Source organism: Magnolia sinica, chromosome 1 (genome assembly GCF_029962835.1).
Source record: "Magnolia sinica isolate HGM2019 chromosome 1, MsV1, whole genome shotgun sequence".
NCBI lineage: Eukaryota > Viridiplantae > Streptophyta > Magnoliopsida > Magnoliales > Magnoliaceae > Magnolia > Magnolia sinica.
This window is the reverse complement of record NC_080573.1, coordinates 100,984,465-101,001,849: the sequence shown is the minus strand read 5'-3', so window position 1 is coordinate 101,001,849 and position 17,385 is coordinate 100,984,465. Positions and strand designations below refer to the sequence as shown.

The 17,385-nt window shown below is 39.6% G+C and overlaps 1 protein-coding gene across 1 annotated transcript; it reads left to right on the top strand.

The window, feature by feature from the left end:
• Window positions 1–673: 673 nt before the first annotated feature.
• LOC131252562 (subtilisin-like protease SBT3.9) lies at window positions 674–16,527 on the top strand. The gene is made up of 11 exons (XM_058253177.1): window positions 674–807; window positions 7,543–7,634; window positions 7,788–7,885; window positions 8,381–8,536; window positions 9,027–9,138; window positions 11,378–11,921; window positions 12,960–13,057; window positions 13,167–13,406; window positions 13,892–14,006; window positions 14,941–15,154; window positions 15,621–16,527. Exons 1-11 carry the CDS (start codon window positions 736–738, stop codon window positions 16,187–16,189), a joined length of 2,310 nt encoding a protein of 769 aa, XP_058109160.1. The 5' UTR covers window positions 674–735; the 3' UTR covers window positions 16,190–16,527.
• The last annotated feature ends 858 nt before the right edge of the window (window positions 16,528–17,385 follow it).

The following is a 17,385-nucleotide window of genomic DNA, read 5'->3' as shown; positions in this document are numbered from 1 at the left end:
AAAAGTGGCGATGGAATATAAGTGGGCAATAAAAGTTTTGGATCAAGCTGATGTTTGTTTTTTCCCTTCATCCAGGCTTATGTGACCTTATCAACGGAATGGATTTTAAATAAAAGCTTTGAAAACATAAAGGAGGGCCCTAAGAATTTTTTAATGGTAGGGCGTTCAATCACCACTGTTTCCTAGATTATGATCCACATGAGATTGTTTTCTTCTTCATTTTTGGGATCATGCCTAAAATGATCTCAAAAAACTGATGGACGGTATGGATACAGAACAGATACATCAAATTGGGCCCCATTGTAAGGGCTGTACCGTCTTGCGTGAGGCCGGTGTCTCACCTGTTCCACTCCCCTTGAATAGGGTGCTGATGTGTCCAGTTAGTATAAGTGGGGCGGTGGTTAGGTGATCAGAACCGTCAAATGATGAGTGCCACCATGGATTTGGACACCCAATTATCCATACAAAAGATCCTAGTCGTTCAATATACTTTCCTTCATCGTCCATTTTTAGGTCCCAGATCAAAGGGTTAGGATCTTCCAAATTTGGAGCTTTTCCTATCATCCATCCTACCCACAACGGATTCCAATATATAAACGGCTAGGATCACTTATAAGGACACTACTCATGTCCTGATGCATCAGTAGCTTGTAATTTTTCTTTCCTCCAACGACCTTTTTCTTGTTAGTTATATTTGAGAGTGGAATTTGCGAGAGAAAGTAAAAAAAAGAAAAAATGGGCGGGACTCATCTTCTTCTTGCTCTTGTTCTGCACCTATCTATTTTCTTTTCAATCTATGCTAGCAATGTAAGTGGGAATTTTTCTTCTTTGCTTCTTTTTTTATAATTTCCTCCATCTCTCAGGATTTCAATGAATATGCATGTGTAGTATTTTCATGTGTCGATTATAAACTTTTAGGGACCAACGTTCCCAAAGCTTTTAAATGATGCATGGCATAGCTGATCGGCAATCTGGGCGGTCCATTAATTTTGTACCACTAGGGGAAAGCCATGGTGCGAAAATCACGCTGATCGGATAATAGCATGCAAAATGGATGGCTGAGATTGAGCAGAGAAACAAAGTAGGTCCAATCATCATGTGGAAACATTTGTTCACTAAATCCCACCATGGATTGCTTATGATTCCAAAAAAGCCTTGTGGTTTGATGATGCTAACCATTTGATCTATGGCTTGAGAAAAAGTACAGTTGCAACAAATTGGAAAAAATAATCAGATGGTTAGGATCATCCAATCAGCTTATTTTTTTACACATTGTTCACCACTAGCTTAAGAATAATTGGACCGTTGAGATTGATGATTGTCAATTCCAAATGTCAAATAGAAAAGTTTGGGAACATTGCGAAATACCTTTGTTGGTTGTGACCTCCAAAATGTGCATATGGTGTGAGTGGATGACATATATAGACCACTGCAGGCCCATGCAGCATTTGGAAAGTTTCTTGGTTTGTGTGATCATCCTCATTTTCTCTGTGGTGTGGCCCACTTGAGTTTTGGATTGAGCTGATTTCTAGCATTATCTTGGTGCACCTAATGGATGAGAGGATACCACACACAACATTATGTGTGCCCCAGCCGGCTCGGTTGTATAGTAAGTTATCATATGATCAACTACATTATTAGATCATTCCTCATGTATGAAACCTAATGCTTGGGGATGTTAGTAGGGGGTGGCAATAGGCTGGCTTTGGGTTGTGCATAAGGGTATCATACTCATACCAGCTAATGAGCACTGCACCAATATCCATACACATAACTATGCCGGATTTGAAATGGGCACCTATATCTGTACCTATTAGGATATGGGATATTTATTAGGGCATAAGGTGGCCATTTGTGATTTGAAATTTGAAAAAAGGGGCCAGGAAACCATTCTTATATGTACCTCCTGATGGGGACATCACGCACACAAGCGCACGCACGCCACCCCCTATGCACGTACGCACGAAGAAGAAAGGCCCCACCGTCGATCTGGATCGATGACGACGTCCAGGGAGGGCCCCATGCTAAAAGACGGAGTTTTGGTTCAAAAGAGTGGGCACGATAACCAAGAAAAGACCATCATGGGATCTCATGATCATGGCCCGCTAGTCGGATTAATTTCATATTTTAGGTTTTGCTTATTGTTATTATTTAGAACATCATGAACGCTTTAGATTTCTTTATTTGGTTTTTATTTTAGTTTACTTCATCTCCAAGTAATAGGTTGCGCACATGGCGCGAGTTTTAGGGTATTGGGTTTTCCCTATAAATAGGCACCCCTTGTAGTTCTTTTGATTTATTGAAGAGTAATAAAAATTCTACATTTTCCTACTCTCTGAGTTGTGAAGCCTAATTGGGTGCGAAGCCTTCCCTTCATCGAAGGGTTAATTACCGTGGTGCGAAGCCACATCTATCCCGATTCACCCCCATCTATCGCTATCTCTACTACCCATCTTTTACCATCCCTTATTCTCATCTCACCCCATCATATACACTTCGAATCAATCATCTATTACAACAATTCTCCTCCCCACAGCAGAATTTCAGAATCTGGCCCTACAGGAGGGCTGAAACGTTAGTGGAGCATCACGCACAAACCGTACATCGGATCGAACTGAGATTTGGGGGTTTTGGAGTCCATCCCTGGCCGACCAGGGCCAAGGTGGCCTTTTTCTGAATAGTGGGCCCCACACACATGCGGTCGGGATCACACGCACGTGCGTCTGGGTCATTGTTGTTGTCCACGCGTACGGTACTTCTCTGGTTCATCTCTCTCCTCTCTTTCACTCGCTTTCACCCAAAATCCCTAAACCTAACCTTAAATTACTCAAATCTCCAATTTTATGCCCCTTTTCTTACCCTAGGGTTCCCCGAATTGGAATTTTTGAATCCCTTGGATTAGGGACTGATTACTATGCATGTGTGGATGATTATTTCTTATTTTTGAGTATCGTTTGGTTCATAATTTTTATTGATCCAGCCCTAGCATGTGTAGGCCTGGACCACATAGATTCCCCTTAATTGAATGTTTGGACTTTATGTAGGATATGGAATTTGTGTAATTGTTTCTGAACTAACTTGATCTTAAGCCTCAAATCTCGCATATCATATTTAATTTTCATGTCCTGCACCACCTCCATTACTACCAGCTAGTATTCCGTATTGATGATTAGTCTATCACATTTTGCCAAAGTTTTAAAGTTTTTCAATTTCACTTTTCAATTTTCTTTTTCAATCACTTTATGTGTGGGTGCCATCTTTGTCTGTGCATGCTATCCATCTTATGATGGGATGTTTTTTAAAAAAAGGAAAATTCAATTATCAAGTGGGCCATTCCATAGAAAATAATGAAAAATCATACAAAAACATCCAATTCACTTGGTAGCTCACATGGCAGTTGAATTTACTTGAACTTTGGTCCACTGCATAGTAGGGCAATCTTATTGTATGAGTTGAATACATACTACACACATCATGCCGGACCCTACATGTAAAGTGTTGTATAATAAGCTTTTTCTATAATGTTGTAATAGAAGCCAACCTTTTCTTTAAAAGAAAAAAATTGTAAATTAAGAAGTGTTAATTATTCTTAATAGTTAATAAGTACTAATTATTAATTAATTGGAGTATTGGATACACACCTACACACGCATGCGTGGGAAATGGTATTATGAGGTCGACCTCATGGGAAGTAGGTCGAGCTGTGTGGGCCCCACCGTGATGTGTGTCGAACACCTACACAATCAGCCAGACACACCATTCCATGGTGGGCCACGGGCTTAAAAATTAAGTCAATCCATGACTTGGGTGGGCCACCGGCTTAAAAATCAAGTCAATCCATGACTTGAGTGGGCCACACCATATACAACAGTTGAGAGGGGTTACCCTCCCATTGAAACATTCAGAATCATTTATTGGGCCCATTGAGATGTGGTTCACAAATCCAGCCATCCATTGTGTGTGTCCCAAATGGATGAGGGGTCAGACCAAGTTTCAGCCGCATCTAAAACTCAGACGGGCTCCACCAAGTGCTTTTATATATTTTACTCATGTCCTCACATGGTTTTAGATGGTATGGCCCACCTGAATTCCATATACTTTTGATATTTGGGATATCCCATAAACTAAAGGGGACCCATCAAATGCACGGTGTTGATGTTAGACATACATCACGGTGGAGCCCACACAGCTCAACCTCATGGGAAGTTTCCATGAGGTCGACTTTAAAGTACCATTTCCATACACACGTGTGTATAGAAAAATGCTCACCTACGCACCTGTGTACATGTGTCTTGATCACAAAATCTAAACGGTCCATGTGATGCAACACCCCTTGAAGCCCATCGGGACCAACTTTCAGCTTGATTCAAAACTCTGGTGAGCCATGGAAAATAGAAACAATTTCCTGCTTTGATTCGCCTCTATCTTTGCTATGCCCACTGGAGTTTTGAGTCTGACCGAAAGTTAGTCTCTAGGAGGGTTTCAAGGGGTGATGCACTGTTCAGATTTTGTACCCATGACATGTGTGTTGCTCACCTAAGAAGGTGTGCAGGTGAGCAGAAGTGTGTGTGTAAGCAAGGGTGCACCCACACCTGGTCTAATTATTAATCAGGCCCAAATAATAATAAAAACCACACCCACACCCATTTAGTTACAACACAGTGAGGTCCATAACCAGCTGGGTTGGTGACGCAGGGATGAACGTGGTGAGGTGGAGCACTGTCTTCCTCAAGAGGATAACTATTCCTAATCTACGGAACTTCTATGGACTCCTCACAGAGGCTTCTTGAATCCACGAGAAAGAAAGCAAGCAAAATAGAAAATAAATTCTATAAAATTCGAAATTGATTAATGAATGAAATAAACAAGCTCACAACCCTTTAAATAGGAATACCAAGCAATGAGAGAAATTAGAAGCAAACTACAACTAAAACTCCTAGAATTCGCAACTAACTATAAATAGTAAATTTACTTTTTATAGTAAGTTTCGTATGTGGCTTAACCATGTTATTCTCCTAATTATTCTAAGCACTTTTCATGTTGGACACAACTCCTAGAGCCCAACGGATGAAGAGTTATAATCAAACTAAAACTTACTATTTATAGTAAAAACAGAATTAAATATGGAATTCGACTGTCAACATAATGGAATTTCGCAAATCCTGCGTGTGGGCAACCCGGAAACCCAGCTTCCTCCGAGTTTCGTATGTGGCTAAAGTAGCTCGTTCTACCCCAAAATCATATATTTTACGCCTCATAACTCATTATCTCATTTTGGATTGTGAGATACGCCCAATCTAAGGTCCGACGGTCCGGATCAGTTCTATCGTCGACCGGGCCTCTTCTAATCCATCTTGGCCATGAAACTGTCCGTGACCTGCTCTACATCAGTTGGAGTACCTGTTGGGCGTATATGATGAAAACCTTTTAGCATTAGGATGACCCTAACCCTTTGAATGTGGCTCATTTTGTTACAACCATCCTTTTTTACAAACCATAGATCAAAAAGTTAGCATCCTTAAACCAAATTTCTTCTTTGAAATCATAAGCAATCCATGGTGGCACCTAGTGAATAATGTTTCGAGATGATGAGCGCACTTATTTTTTTCTCCGCTCGATCTGGACTGTCCATTTTACGTGGTATTGATTAGATGGTTAGAATTAATGAATCAATATATGTTTTTCACTGTAACTTGCCCCCAGTGGTGTGAATGAGTGGACAGATTTGATCCATGATTGGACATGCTACGCGTCACTTAAAATTTTAAAGGAAATTGATAACATTCCCATGAAGGTGGGGAGTAGGTAGCATTTCCTAAAGAAGCAATTTGGTTTGATGATGCTAACTTTCCCATCTATGGTCTATGGATTGTAACAAAATGTCCTACACTCAAAGGGTTACTATAGTTTGGATCCTTACTCTTGCTCCGGTGGTAGACTCTCAGGAATTTGAACACCCGGGGGTTCGAGCATCCATAGGTGGTGAAATCCCACTACGGTGTGAGTGTGTGGGGGTGTGTGTGCATGTGTTAAAAAAAAAAAATGAGGTTACTGTAGTTTGCCTCCAATGGCACAATTGAATGGAGTGTCCAAATCCGTGATTGGGGATGGTAGCATTTTCATATATATGGGGAAGTTAGCATTTCCACACACACACCTCAGCATGACTGCATAGCTTGTGACTTAATAGTAGTGTTAACATGCCTTCTATAGGGCCCACCATGATATACATGCATCATATCCATTCCATCTATTATGTGCAATGCCTCAAGTTCACCCTTAGCCAAAAATCAAAGCCAATCAAATGCGCAGGTTGCCCACACATGAGGGAACACTGTAAAATCATTCCTAAAACTTCTAAATTCACTTTGTGTGGTTCACTTGCACTCAGGAATGGTCTGATTTTTTGTGTTCCGTCGTCCTATTGTGGTGCATCTGATGAATGAATTGGATGGCATATACACAAGAAAGTGGGCCCCACAAACAGTTTGGAAGTGTTTTTTTTTTTGTTGCCTTCCCCTCCCAACTATTCCCTATGGTGTTTCCCAACTGAGTTTCTGATTGGGCTGATTGCCTCATGGCCTAACATCAAAGGACAGCCCTTATGTATGGGATGGATTTTATGCACACATCGAAGGACACCCCTTAAGGTGGACCTCACAGTACATTATATGTATGTATGTATGTATGTCCGTTATGTCCACACACATACACACACATGTATGCATCTATACATACTATGCATGTATGTATGTATGTATGTACATAGGGAAGCTACACACCTTTCCCTTTTATGTGCAAATCAATGCGATTAACGATATAAAGTTTAATGGATAATAACCATTAATAACACAAGCAAGCAAATTATCAAACATGTAGGACGTAGGAGACACAAAGAATTTTTTATGAGGAAAACCCTCTGATGTGAAAGGAAAAAATCGTGGGTTCTAGTCCGGCAAAAATCCACTATGTTAGAGATAATAGAATTACAATCATCAAGCGAACAAGCTCTCTTGGATGCCCAAATACATCACCTAAAGGTTTGTTTCAAGCAACAACAATGGAAATGAATTTTCTCACCAACTAGGGATTGAACAAAATCCCCAACACAACCCTTGGAGAAAACAATCAAAGAAACCGGTGTTGTGAATGGAGCCTCATAAACCCAAATGCAAAGATTTCGGTGGTAAAAGGCTCTTGATCTTCTTTTTCTACAAAATCCTTTCTCTTTTCTTCTTCTCTTCTTTTTCTCCAAGAAAGAAAAACACCAAATGTTTCTAGAACACTCTCAGTAAAAAAGCCATTTTTCTCTTATTTTATTTATCCAAAAGACCAAAATGCCCCACACACATGGCAATCAAAGACTACTTAAGCCCACACATGTGGGTCCCACCTCCACATGACGGGGAACCCCCATCAAACGTAACATCCTGACCTTCACATAAATATTACCAGTGTCCTGAATGCTTCCATTCATTTCACACCACTGGAACAGGCCATGGTGCAAAAACCATGCTTACATACTTATATGATGCTTTTCAGGTTCACATTGTATACATGGGAGAGCGACACCACTCTGAGCCACAGATCACTCAGGACTCACATCATGGGATTCTCTCTGATGTGCTTGGAAGGTTTTCTATGCCATTTGATACTTTCAACTCTTTCTTGGATGATTTTCTGCTTGTATTTATAACAGTTAAAATTTCCCATTGATATCTAACTACCAAACATTTTGTGTGCTTTTTTTATTTTTTTTAAATTTTTTTGTAACTCTTTAACTGTAGCAAAGAAGCAGCTACAGCATCAATGCTGTATAGCTACAGGCATGGGTTTTCAGGGTTTGCCGCTGTGCTGACAGAGGCGCAGGCAAAGCTTATTGCAGGTGCATATATGAAACTGTTTGTTATGTAAGTGGTCTTAGACAATGCAAGTGTGGAAAACTTGTCTATTACCATTCAGTTTTTCATTTTGTAAAAGTGGGGCCCCTGGTGATAGCAACCATTTATATATTATGGGCCCCACTGTGGACGGTCCATGTTCTGATGGCACACATCACTAAACCATGGCCTCCTCTTGTAGAAACTGAAAATTGTACAAACTCTTAGCCTGAGCATTGTATGTTACCTCATTATGTAGTAGATCATGAAGTGTTTTATTATTACTGTTGTTGTTGTTGTCATAGAGTCTAGCTCTATGTTACGTCATTATGTAGTAGATCATAGAGTGTTTTATTATTACTGTTGTTGTTGTTGTTATAGAGTCTAGCTCTATGTTACCTCATTATGTAGTAGATCATAGAGTGTTTTATTATTACTGTTGTTGTTATAGAGTCTAGCTTTGTTTATACTCTAACAATGTGGAAAACCGATGGGCGCAGATTTCCCTGGAGTCGTTCGAGTCATTCCAAATCATATTCTTCGCCTGCATACTACTAGAAGTTGGGATTTTCTACGGTTAGAGCCAGAGACTGCTTGTGGACTCCTTTGGAAGAGCCAATCGGGCAGTGGGTCTATCATCGGTATCATGGACACTGGTAAGCAGTAGATATACTCTATCTGATGATGCTCATGGGATCATTATCATCGATGTGTATATACAGATAAATTGGAATGTTCAAATGCAAATAGTTGGATGGGTAAATTACTTTCCCAAGTACCTTAGAAATGCCAATGTATCAGTTGTTCAAGGCATCAACATGTTCAAGAATTGGCCCCACCATTAAAACTAGGCTGATCCACTTATCAGGTGGGCCACACGCATTTTTCCTCGAAGACTCAAATTTTCCAGTTGGATGTAAACTAATCATCCGATTAGTTGGGTTTCGTGTAAAATAATCCATTGGCAGAACAAGATTCATGTAGTTGAAGCCAATTAATTGGGATAAGGCTTAGATGATGATGATGATGTAAACTAATCATCCAACTACTTGTATTTGAACACTCATACGTACATATGTATATAGACATGTATGTTGTATCTATGCATATATAGATGATGGTATATGTCGTTTTTGTGGTGTGTAGGTGTATGGCCTGAATCCAAAAGCTTTAAAGAGGATGGTATGGATGATATTCCATCTCACTGGAAGGGGATATGTCAGGAAGGAGAAGGCTTCAATCGTTCAAACTGTAATAGGTTAAATAACCTTCCATTCAGCTCTTAGGTTAAATAACCTTCCATTCAGCTCTTGGGTTCATGTAGTTTTTGAGGTTTTGATGTCCGTCACTTTGCATCATGTAGTACTATGCTTGTCTAGATATTGTGAACCATGCATGCATAGTGCTATTGAATGAGCTTTTCCAACTATAGCTAACTAGCTATGTGACGCAAGAATGGATATGATGAGATTGATCACCGTCTTCCTCAGGGGATAATTACTCCGAATCCGCGGAGCTTCTCTGGACTCCTCATAGAGATTCGTCAAATCCACGAGGAAAAATAGATTGATGATTAAAAACGAATTTACAATACTTTAAATAGTAATACCAAACCTAGGAAGAAGTTTCGGAATCAAAATCCAACTCAAACTCCCTAAAAAATGTGACTTACTATAAATAGTAAACTTACTATTTATAGACGGTCATGATTTCTACTAGACTTCATGGTTTTTGGCCAAAAATAGTTAAGTGTCCAATTTGGCCTAACCATGTTATTATCCTAATTTTTCTAAGCCTTTTCATGTTGGGCACAACTCCTAAAGCTCAAAGGATCAAGAGTTATGATTGAATTAAAACTTACTATAAATAATAAAAATGAAATTAAAAAGGATTTTTGACCATCGATCTGATGGAATCTCGCAAATCCGGCGTGGGTAACCTGGCATAGCAGGGTTGGTTGGCTAAAGTATTTTCTCCTACCCCAAAATCATATATGGCACGTCGAAACTCATTCCAGTTTGCAAGATATGCCTGTTTTAGGATTCTGACGGTCCTGATCACTTCTGCCTCCGATCGGGCCTTCTCTAGTCCATCCTGGACATGAAAGTGTCCGCTACCCTCACTACATCACTATGTTATAGACCAATACAAACAGTTGTGAATATGGTTTTTTAAGGTTTGATTGGATTGAGCTTCAATCAGAAATCAGATCAATTGTTACCATGAGGGTACATACTCAAAAGAAGATACTCTAGCTGAGGTCCTCTAAAAGTGAAAAGGATGGTCAAGATCTTTCATATTGGACTTGTTTTGAATCTCTGAAGATAATACCATCATCAAAGTATATCATCATGACGAGAATTCTTGAGAAAATATGGTGAAACAGATGTTTAGACACTAATGACAATTCCAACAAATTGCTCACCCAGAAGCTGATCAAATGGAAGGCCCTTTCGACATCGATCGAAAATTTCCTCAGTGAAGTTTCTGTTCATCAATGAAAAGACGTTCATATAAAACTTGGATTTGATACTTTGTAAAATCCAAAAAGCATTGAAATCCATCATTTTATATGATTCTAAGTTTCTATCTCACATTTACCCTTTGCAAACCATCTAAGTAAGATCCATAGAATGGAAGGATGTCCAAACAAAAAAGTAGGTGACTCAAAGAAACCTTTTACACTGAGGAAGGTTTTAAAAGGCATTAGGAGTAGTCAAGGTGGTTGGGATGTATGGGATTCTAAACAGTGAAGTATAGTAAAATGTCGCTTAAAAAGGAAAAATAAAAATAAAAATCCAAGCTGTCCGTCAAGTGGGTCTAACCTGTAGAGTTCTTACCCCAAAATAAATCTCATCCATTCAAGAGGCGGGTGACGATTTTAATAACAGTTGGGATGGGCAAGAAAACTTCAGCAAAGTTCGTACATTTGTTTTATGAGAGAATTGATTCTCATAAAATTGAGGTAATTGATCTATGTAAGAGAATTGATTTCTCATAACATTGCTATTGGGTTTTAGTGGAAGATTTGCAAGTTTGTGTTCTTCTTGTTTTGGTATTATTGTACTATTCCATTCATGCATCATAGATTTTCAGCTAATTAATTGCTTGCGACTGAACGATCAAGATATTTTTTGAAAAAAGTTTAGTTGCATCGAGTTATAGTATGCCAAAAGTCACTAATAGAAGCTCCATATATGTCTTGGCATTCTGTAATTTAAATGACTTTATTTTCCAAAACCATATGAATTGAAATTTAAAATTCATACTTCCCACGTTAGATCATTCTCTGTAGAATGCTGCTAACCCATCTGGGGTATTGAGCATACAACGATGATAAAGCATTTATATCATCACAATCAGTTTGGCATTTTTTTTTTTCACGCATTTCATCAGAATCTGAAAGTATTGTTCTTGCTAATTTTACTCTTATTGTAGAATTCACATTGTCCATTGAGTGATGCATATGAGTTCCTTCATTGGGCTTCTTTCAATAGGAAACTTATCGGTGCACGTTGGTACATCAAAGGATACGAAGCTGAATATGGAAGCCTGGACACAAGTAGTGTGTTTGAGTTCTTATCACCACGGGATGCAGTTGGCCACGGCACTCACACGTCATCTATCGCTGCTGGTGCTTTCGTGAGGAATGCAAGCTTTTTGGGACTTGCACGTGGTTTGGCCAGAGGAGGCGCTCATGATGCTCGTATATCAGTGTACAAAGTCTGCTGGGCTACAGGTGGATGCAGCTCAGCTGACCTCCTTGCCGCTTTTGATGATGCCATTTCTGATGGGGTGGATGTGATTTCGGTCTCTCTCGGCTCATCACCTCCACTTGCTCCTTATATTGAGGATGTTGTGGCCATTGGTTCCTTCCATGCAGTTGATAAAGGAATCGTGGTCGTCTGTTCTGCAGGGAATTCAGGTCCGTACCCCCAGACAATTCAAAACACTGCTCCTTGGCTCACGACTGTAGCTGCAAGTACAATCGATCGAGCTTTTCCCATTGCAATCACCCTCGGAAACAACTGGACTTTTGTGGTATTCTCCCCTTCTCTGTTAACACTGTACATTTGGGCAATTTTTTCCTGGAAGAGTAAGAAACAGTCCATAGTATAACTTTCACATCTGCAGAGGTAGAATATAGACTATGGGCAATGGTAATAGTAAATTCCTTTGGTTGCATTCCTTTCACTAGTGCACAAAACACATAGAGGTTGATTTTTACTGTATTCATGAAAAGCCAATGGCTAGCATAATCAACCCCCCTTCTCAAAGCTAGGGAGCAGTTAGCTAATGTTTTCATGAAGAGTGGCACCAGGTTTCATCTTTCTGAGATTGTGCCTAAGTTGGGTATGGTGGGTATCCATGCTCTAGCTTGAGGGGGAGCATTAAAATGTGTATGGTATATCTATTAGGTAGTCATCTAGACCACCATATCATTATTATTATTATAAATAAGAGGGGGGTGCCAAACCCTAATTTTCCCTAAAACCACACAAAAAAAAAAAAACAAGTGAAAGGTATTTCCTAATATCAGCTTTAGCTTGGCTTATGTCATGATACCATGTTATTGGAGGAGCGCATAAGAAGGGGATTTGGAACAATTGATAGTTAGGGAGCTAGTGACCTCCCAAACCTATTTTATTAAGAAAATGGCATTTTGTCACAAGGGAGAACTGAAAATAAAACATACAACATTTATTTCTCTTTGACAGTTTGTTTTCCTTTGCCATCTTTCGTTTTCGCCCAATCCAAACATGCCTATGTTGAAGTAGTGCACACCCATGAGTGTAAATGCATAGGAGAGGTGGATATGACCTTGAGTTGGATAGGAAGCAAAGATGTCAATTTGCATAGTGTCCACATCCATTTCAAAAAAAAAAAAAAATCATGTTTGGTGATTATTAGATGTTATATGGATACGTGTTTGTTTGGTTGCACCAAGTATCACAAAATTTCACGATGCTTCATTATTAATATCAATTTGGTGAAAATTTTCATAATATTTGATGCAACCAAATGCACCCCAAGGGATGCAAATCTCTTCAGAAATCAGCAATTTAGTTTCTCATGCAGGGCCAGTCTTTGTACAGTGGGGAGCAGGAGGACAGGTTCTACCCACTGGTGTATGCAGAAGACATTGCTTTGGTCGACGTAGACTACAATAAAGCAAGGTACGATGATGCATTCTTGCTATAGCCGTTACTTAAATTCTGTATGATGTGCCTCAAGTTCTGTATGAGAGAGTGGTCATTCATTGTAGACTGTTTTTTTTTTTTCCAGAAGTTGTGATACTGAATCGCTTAATGCTACTTTAGCGAGAGGAAAGGTAGTCCTCTGTTTTCAATCTCAGCTACAAAATCCAGTTGCCAGTGCTCTGGAAACTGTGAGAGAAGTTGAAGGCATCGCGTTAATCTTCGCTCAGTTTCCAACAAATGATGTTATTACTTCCATGGCTATCCCATGTGTGCAAGTTGACTTCGAAATAGGAACAGTCTTGCTGAATTACATAGAGAAAGTGAGGTAATTTCATCAACTCAATCCTGTTCATTCAATGCCGATATTGGTCCTCTTTGTTGGCGCAAATTATCCTAGCTCATAATGTCAGTCATTGCTAAAATCTTCATGAGTTGATATGGATCTGATGTCACATGGTGGTGCCACTGCCAATGTGGCACCTGTGTTGGACATGTTACACATGAAAAAATGGGCCCACCATGAAGATCACCTGGTGCGGAAACCAGTCTGCTAGCACTGATGTGCTTCTCAATCCATGAACCACCCATATAAAATGTGAATCAAGTATCAGCCTGATTTCAAGACTGCTAATCATCATGGGGGGGCCCACCTTTTTCATAGGTTCAGATGTGCTCAAATGTAAGATGTGTCGCTGGCTGTAGGTGATCATCTCTCTTTTGAATAATCTGAGTTATATTTTAGTAATTTTCCCAAAACTAAACCTTGGAAGGGCTCTAAACGAAGAAGTTTTACTGAATTATGTGTTGCAGAAATCCAGTTGTTAAGTTTGGACTTACAAAGACGACCATTGGGACATTGATTTCCCCAGAAGTTGCATTCTTCTCTTCTCGAGGGCCCAGTTCCTTATCCCCCTCTATATTGAAGGTGCTGCTTTTTTCCTTCAAACTACATGCTATACTTCTTGCCTCATGGCATGTTTGGATGTTGCACTATTTGTTGGAAAAGAAATGCTATAGCAACTCAAATCATGATTTAGTTAGTTATGTCTAGCCGCCGTTGAGAAATTGCTCTCTATGGATGAGCCACTCGGTTCGACAGAAAAGTAATGGCAAGCACAAGAAATCCACTTCTGGCTAGCAGGTACATGAGTAAAGGAAGAAGATCACTCTCTTTTTCTCAAGAGTAGCCCCTTGAATCCATGAAGAAAGAGAGAATCTCCAAATGAGAATAAAGAGGATACTATTGAATGAAGTGCTCTCTACGACATACTTAAATAAGCAAAAGAAGCCTCTCCTGATTCAACTCAAACTAGGTAACTTACCCAAAACAGGTAAAAATTACTAAAAATAGTATTAAAAATGTCTACCTATATGAATCTTAGATGATTAAAACAAAAACCTTGGATTGGAATATGAACCCATAAAGCCCTAAAAATAGCGAAAACAAAACTAACTAAAAATAGATAACCATTTACAAAGTTATAGCCAATGGCTCAGTGGTAGACTTACAAGAGTCTCAAGATGAGGTCATGTGTTCGAGCATCCATTGTAATGGAAGTTATAGTGCACGTTTAAGCCCTTTTCACCCTAGATCGAACTTTTCAGTCTGGTTTTCTTTTAAATCCTGTCCATCCACGAAGTCATCCGCAACCTGTTCTACATCAACTTCCTAAACGAGTTAATTTCTATGGTGCCATTCGATGGCATGCAAATGGCACCACATCTCCGTTTCATGTTACACCCAAACTTGGACTTAAAAGGTTCTGTTAGTCAAATACACAACCTCAAACTAGATCACTTGCAATTTTTTACTCGTATAATTTCTTCTTTAATTCACCATATGTGATTGTTCTATACAGCCTGACATTGCTGCTCCCGGCATGAACATCTTAGCGTCATGGTCCCCTGCTTCATCTTCAACAGATATGGGTCTCCGCGCCCCTCCACTTAATTTCAAAATTGAATCTGGAACCTCCATGGCCTGCCCGCATATATCTGGAATCGTGGCTTTACTCAAATCTATCCATCCTCACTGGAGCCCTGCAGCTATAAAATCTGCACTAATCACCACAGGTAAGGTCAAAAAGAAGAAGAAAAGAACTATGATTTATTATTATCAATGGTCAAGCTGAAAGGTTGAGCAATGCTATTTTGAGTTTTCAGTTAGCCCAAGTAGGGCCTGCATTTCAGTGATCCAAACAGTTGATTCTATTGACCCATCTTTGAATGGACCCTGAACCAAAAATCCCCCAGATTAGAAAAATCCCAATCATTTAAGAGATTTTCCACATAGAGACAAGAGAGAAAACATAGCAATGGTTCAGTTCAACAAAGAAAGGCCAAATATTACACAGATGGGTCTTCGAGGCCATAGTCAGACCCTTCATGTCAGTGGTTTGGACTTTGGATCACTAAATACCATCCCGCTTGCAACCTTTTGAGTAAGTTTTGTATAATACCTCAAAGCTACTGATATTTCTTTCATGTGCCATTAATCTGTTATTGAGTTCACATTCTCATTCATGGACCTCTCTGTCAGCCTCCATCAAAGATGAATATGGTCAGAATATGGCGGCGGAGGGATCTCCACACAAGATTGCTGACCCGTTCGACTATGGAGGTGGTCATGTAGATCCTAACAAAGCAGCAGATCCTGGTCTCATATATGACACGAGAATTAAAGACCATATCTCCTTCCTTTGCTCCATGGGATACAACAACTCTGCTATTAGTTCAATGACACGGCATCGAATCATTTGCAATAAAACATCTTGGTCACAGGTGGATCTCAATCTCCCTTCTATTTCCATCCCACATCTGAGGAAGCCATTGACAGTTTCAAGAACAGTTACGAATGTTGGTCCAGTTACATCTGTATACATAGCTCATGTTGAAGCTCCACCAGGAGTAATGGTTAGTGTCAAACCTTGGATATTATTATTCAATTCTACAGTGAAGAAGCAGAAATTCAAGGTAAGTTTCTTCTCTCAACTGCGAGTGCAAGGGAGATACTCGTTTGGAAGTTTGTCTTGGACAGATGGGGTGCATGTGGTGAGGATTCCCTTAGTAGTTCGAACTGTCATCGATGAATTTTATATGGATAGTTAAGGCATATGCAAGGGAAAGTTCAAATCTGTCTCCGCTTCAAATCTCATGTTACATTCTTTCTCATTCTGGGTGTATATTATAAGCATGTGTATGAAAATGATATCCAAAGTTGGCATGTTTGCCGACCCTAAATAACATGATTCCCCATACGGTGATAGGTCAATTGCAGGTGTTTGGATGGAGAAAAACTAGAATGTGGATACAGAAAAGTTACCTGGAATCCTCAGGAAATGGAAAACCATGGACTCTGATTTACTTGGATTCCACATATGGTCATCTGGGATGGTCACATCATGTGTCTTCTCTGCCTCAGAAATTGATTTAACATCTTCTTCTTCTTCTTTTGAGAAATGAATGTCCTTAGTTTTTGAAAAAAATAAAGCTGTGACATGGAAACCAGTTTCCAATGCTGCCTTTTCTTTTCCCCTTAAAAGAAAAAAATGTGGGTTTTCCATGAAAACCAAATTCATTTCCAAGGTTCCACATTCCCAAGCACCTGAAAAACGTCAAGATTTCTCAGAGAAATTTGGAAAAGAAGTCCAAAGATACCCATATGACAAAAGAAAGAAAGAAAATAACTAGATTTCACCATCTTCATTTCCTATGATGCTTGCTAATATTTAACATCAAACAAAGGAATAATAATTGAAAGGGTTTCATTGATTGTTGTAGGTGTTATAAACCTGTGTTGGGAATTTGTGCTGCAGAATCACATAGATCTAGATCTAGGATAGCAATCCAATGACACCAAGCAAACCCAAGAGAACACACAGATTTAACGTGGAAAACACTTGAGGGAAAAAACCACGGCACAAAGCGACAGAATTCCACTATGAAAGCATAAATTACAAAGAGAGAGGACTTACCTGATTCGAACAACCTCGAATCTCACCCTTGCTACACCCTTTAGAAACCCTAAAACCCTTTTAGCAACCCTTGGAACCTCTTTAGAAAGCCTTAGCATTACCTTATAATAGCCCTAGGGACCCCTATTTATAGTTTAGGAAACTCCCCTTTCGCACATCCTTGAAATCGCTTCAAATTTACACAGTCCGTGCAAAATCTGTGCACAATCTGTGTAACCCTTGACTAGTCGAAGGAGAGCCTCGACCGGTCGAGCGGACCCTCAACTAGTCGAGCCAGTCCCTCGATTGGTCGAGCAGCATGGAAGAACAAAACACAATGCCGCTGGACTT

Bases quoted from the DNA above. Each gene is read 5' to 3' on its own strand.
- LOC131252562 (XM_058253177.1), top strand. From the start codon at position 736: ATGGGCGGGACTCATCTTCTTCTTGCTCTTGTTCTGCACCTATCTATT. The intron at 7,635-7,787 runs GTTTTCTATGCC...CTTTAACTGTAG, and splicing joins CTCTCTGATGTGCTTGGAAG to CAAAGAAGCAGCTACAGCAT. The intron at 13,407-13,891 runs GTAATTTCATCA...TATGTGTTGCAG, and splicing joins AATTACATAGAGAAAGTGAG to AAATCCAGTTGTTAAGTTTG.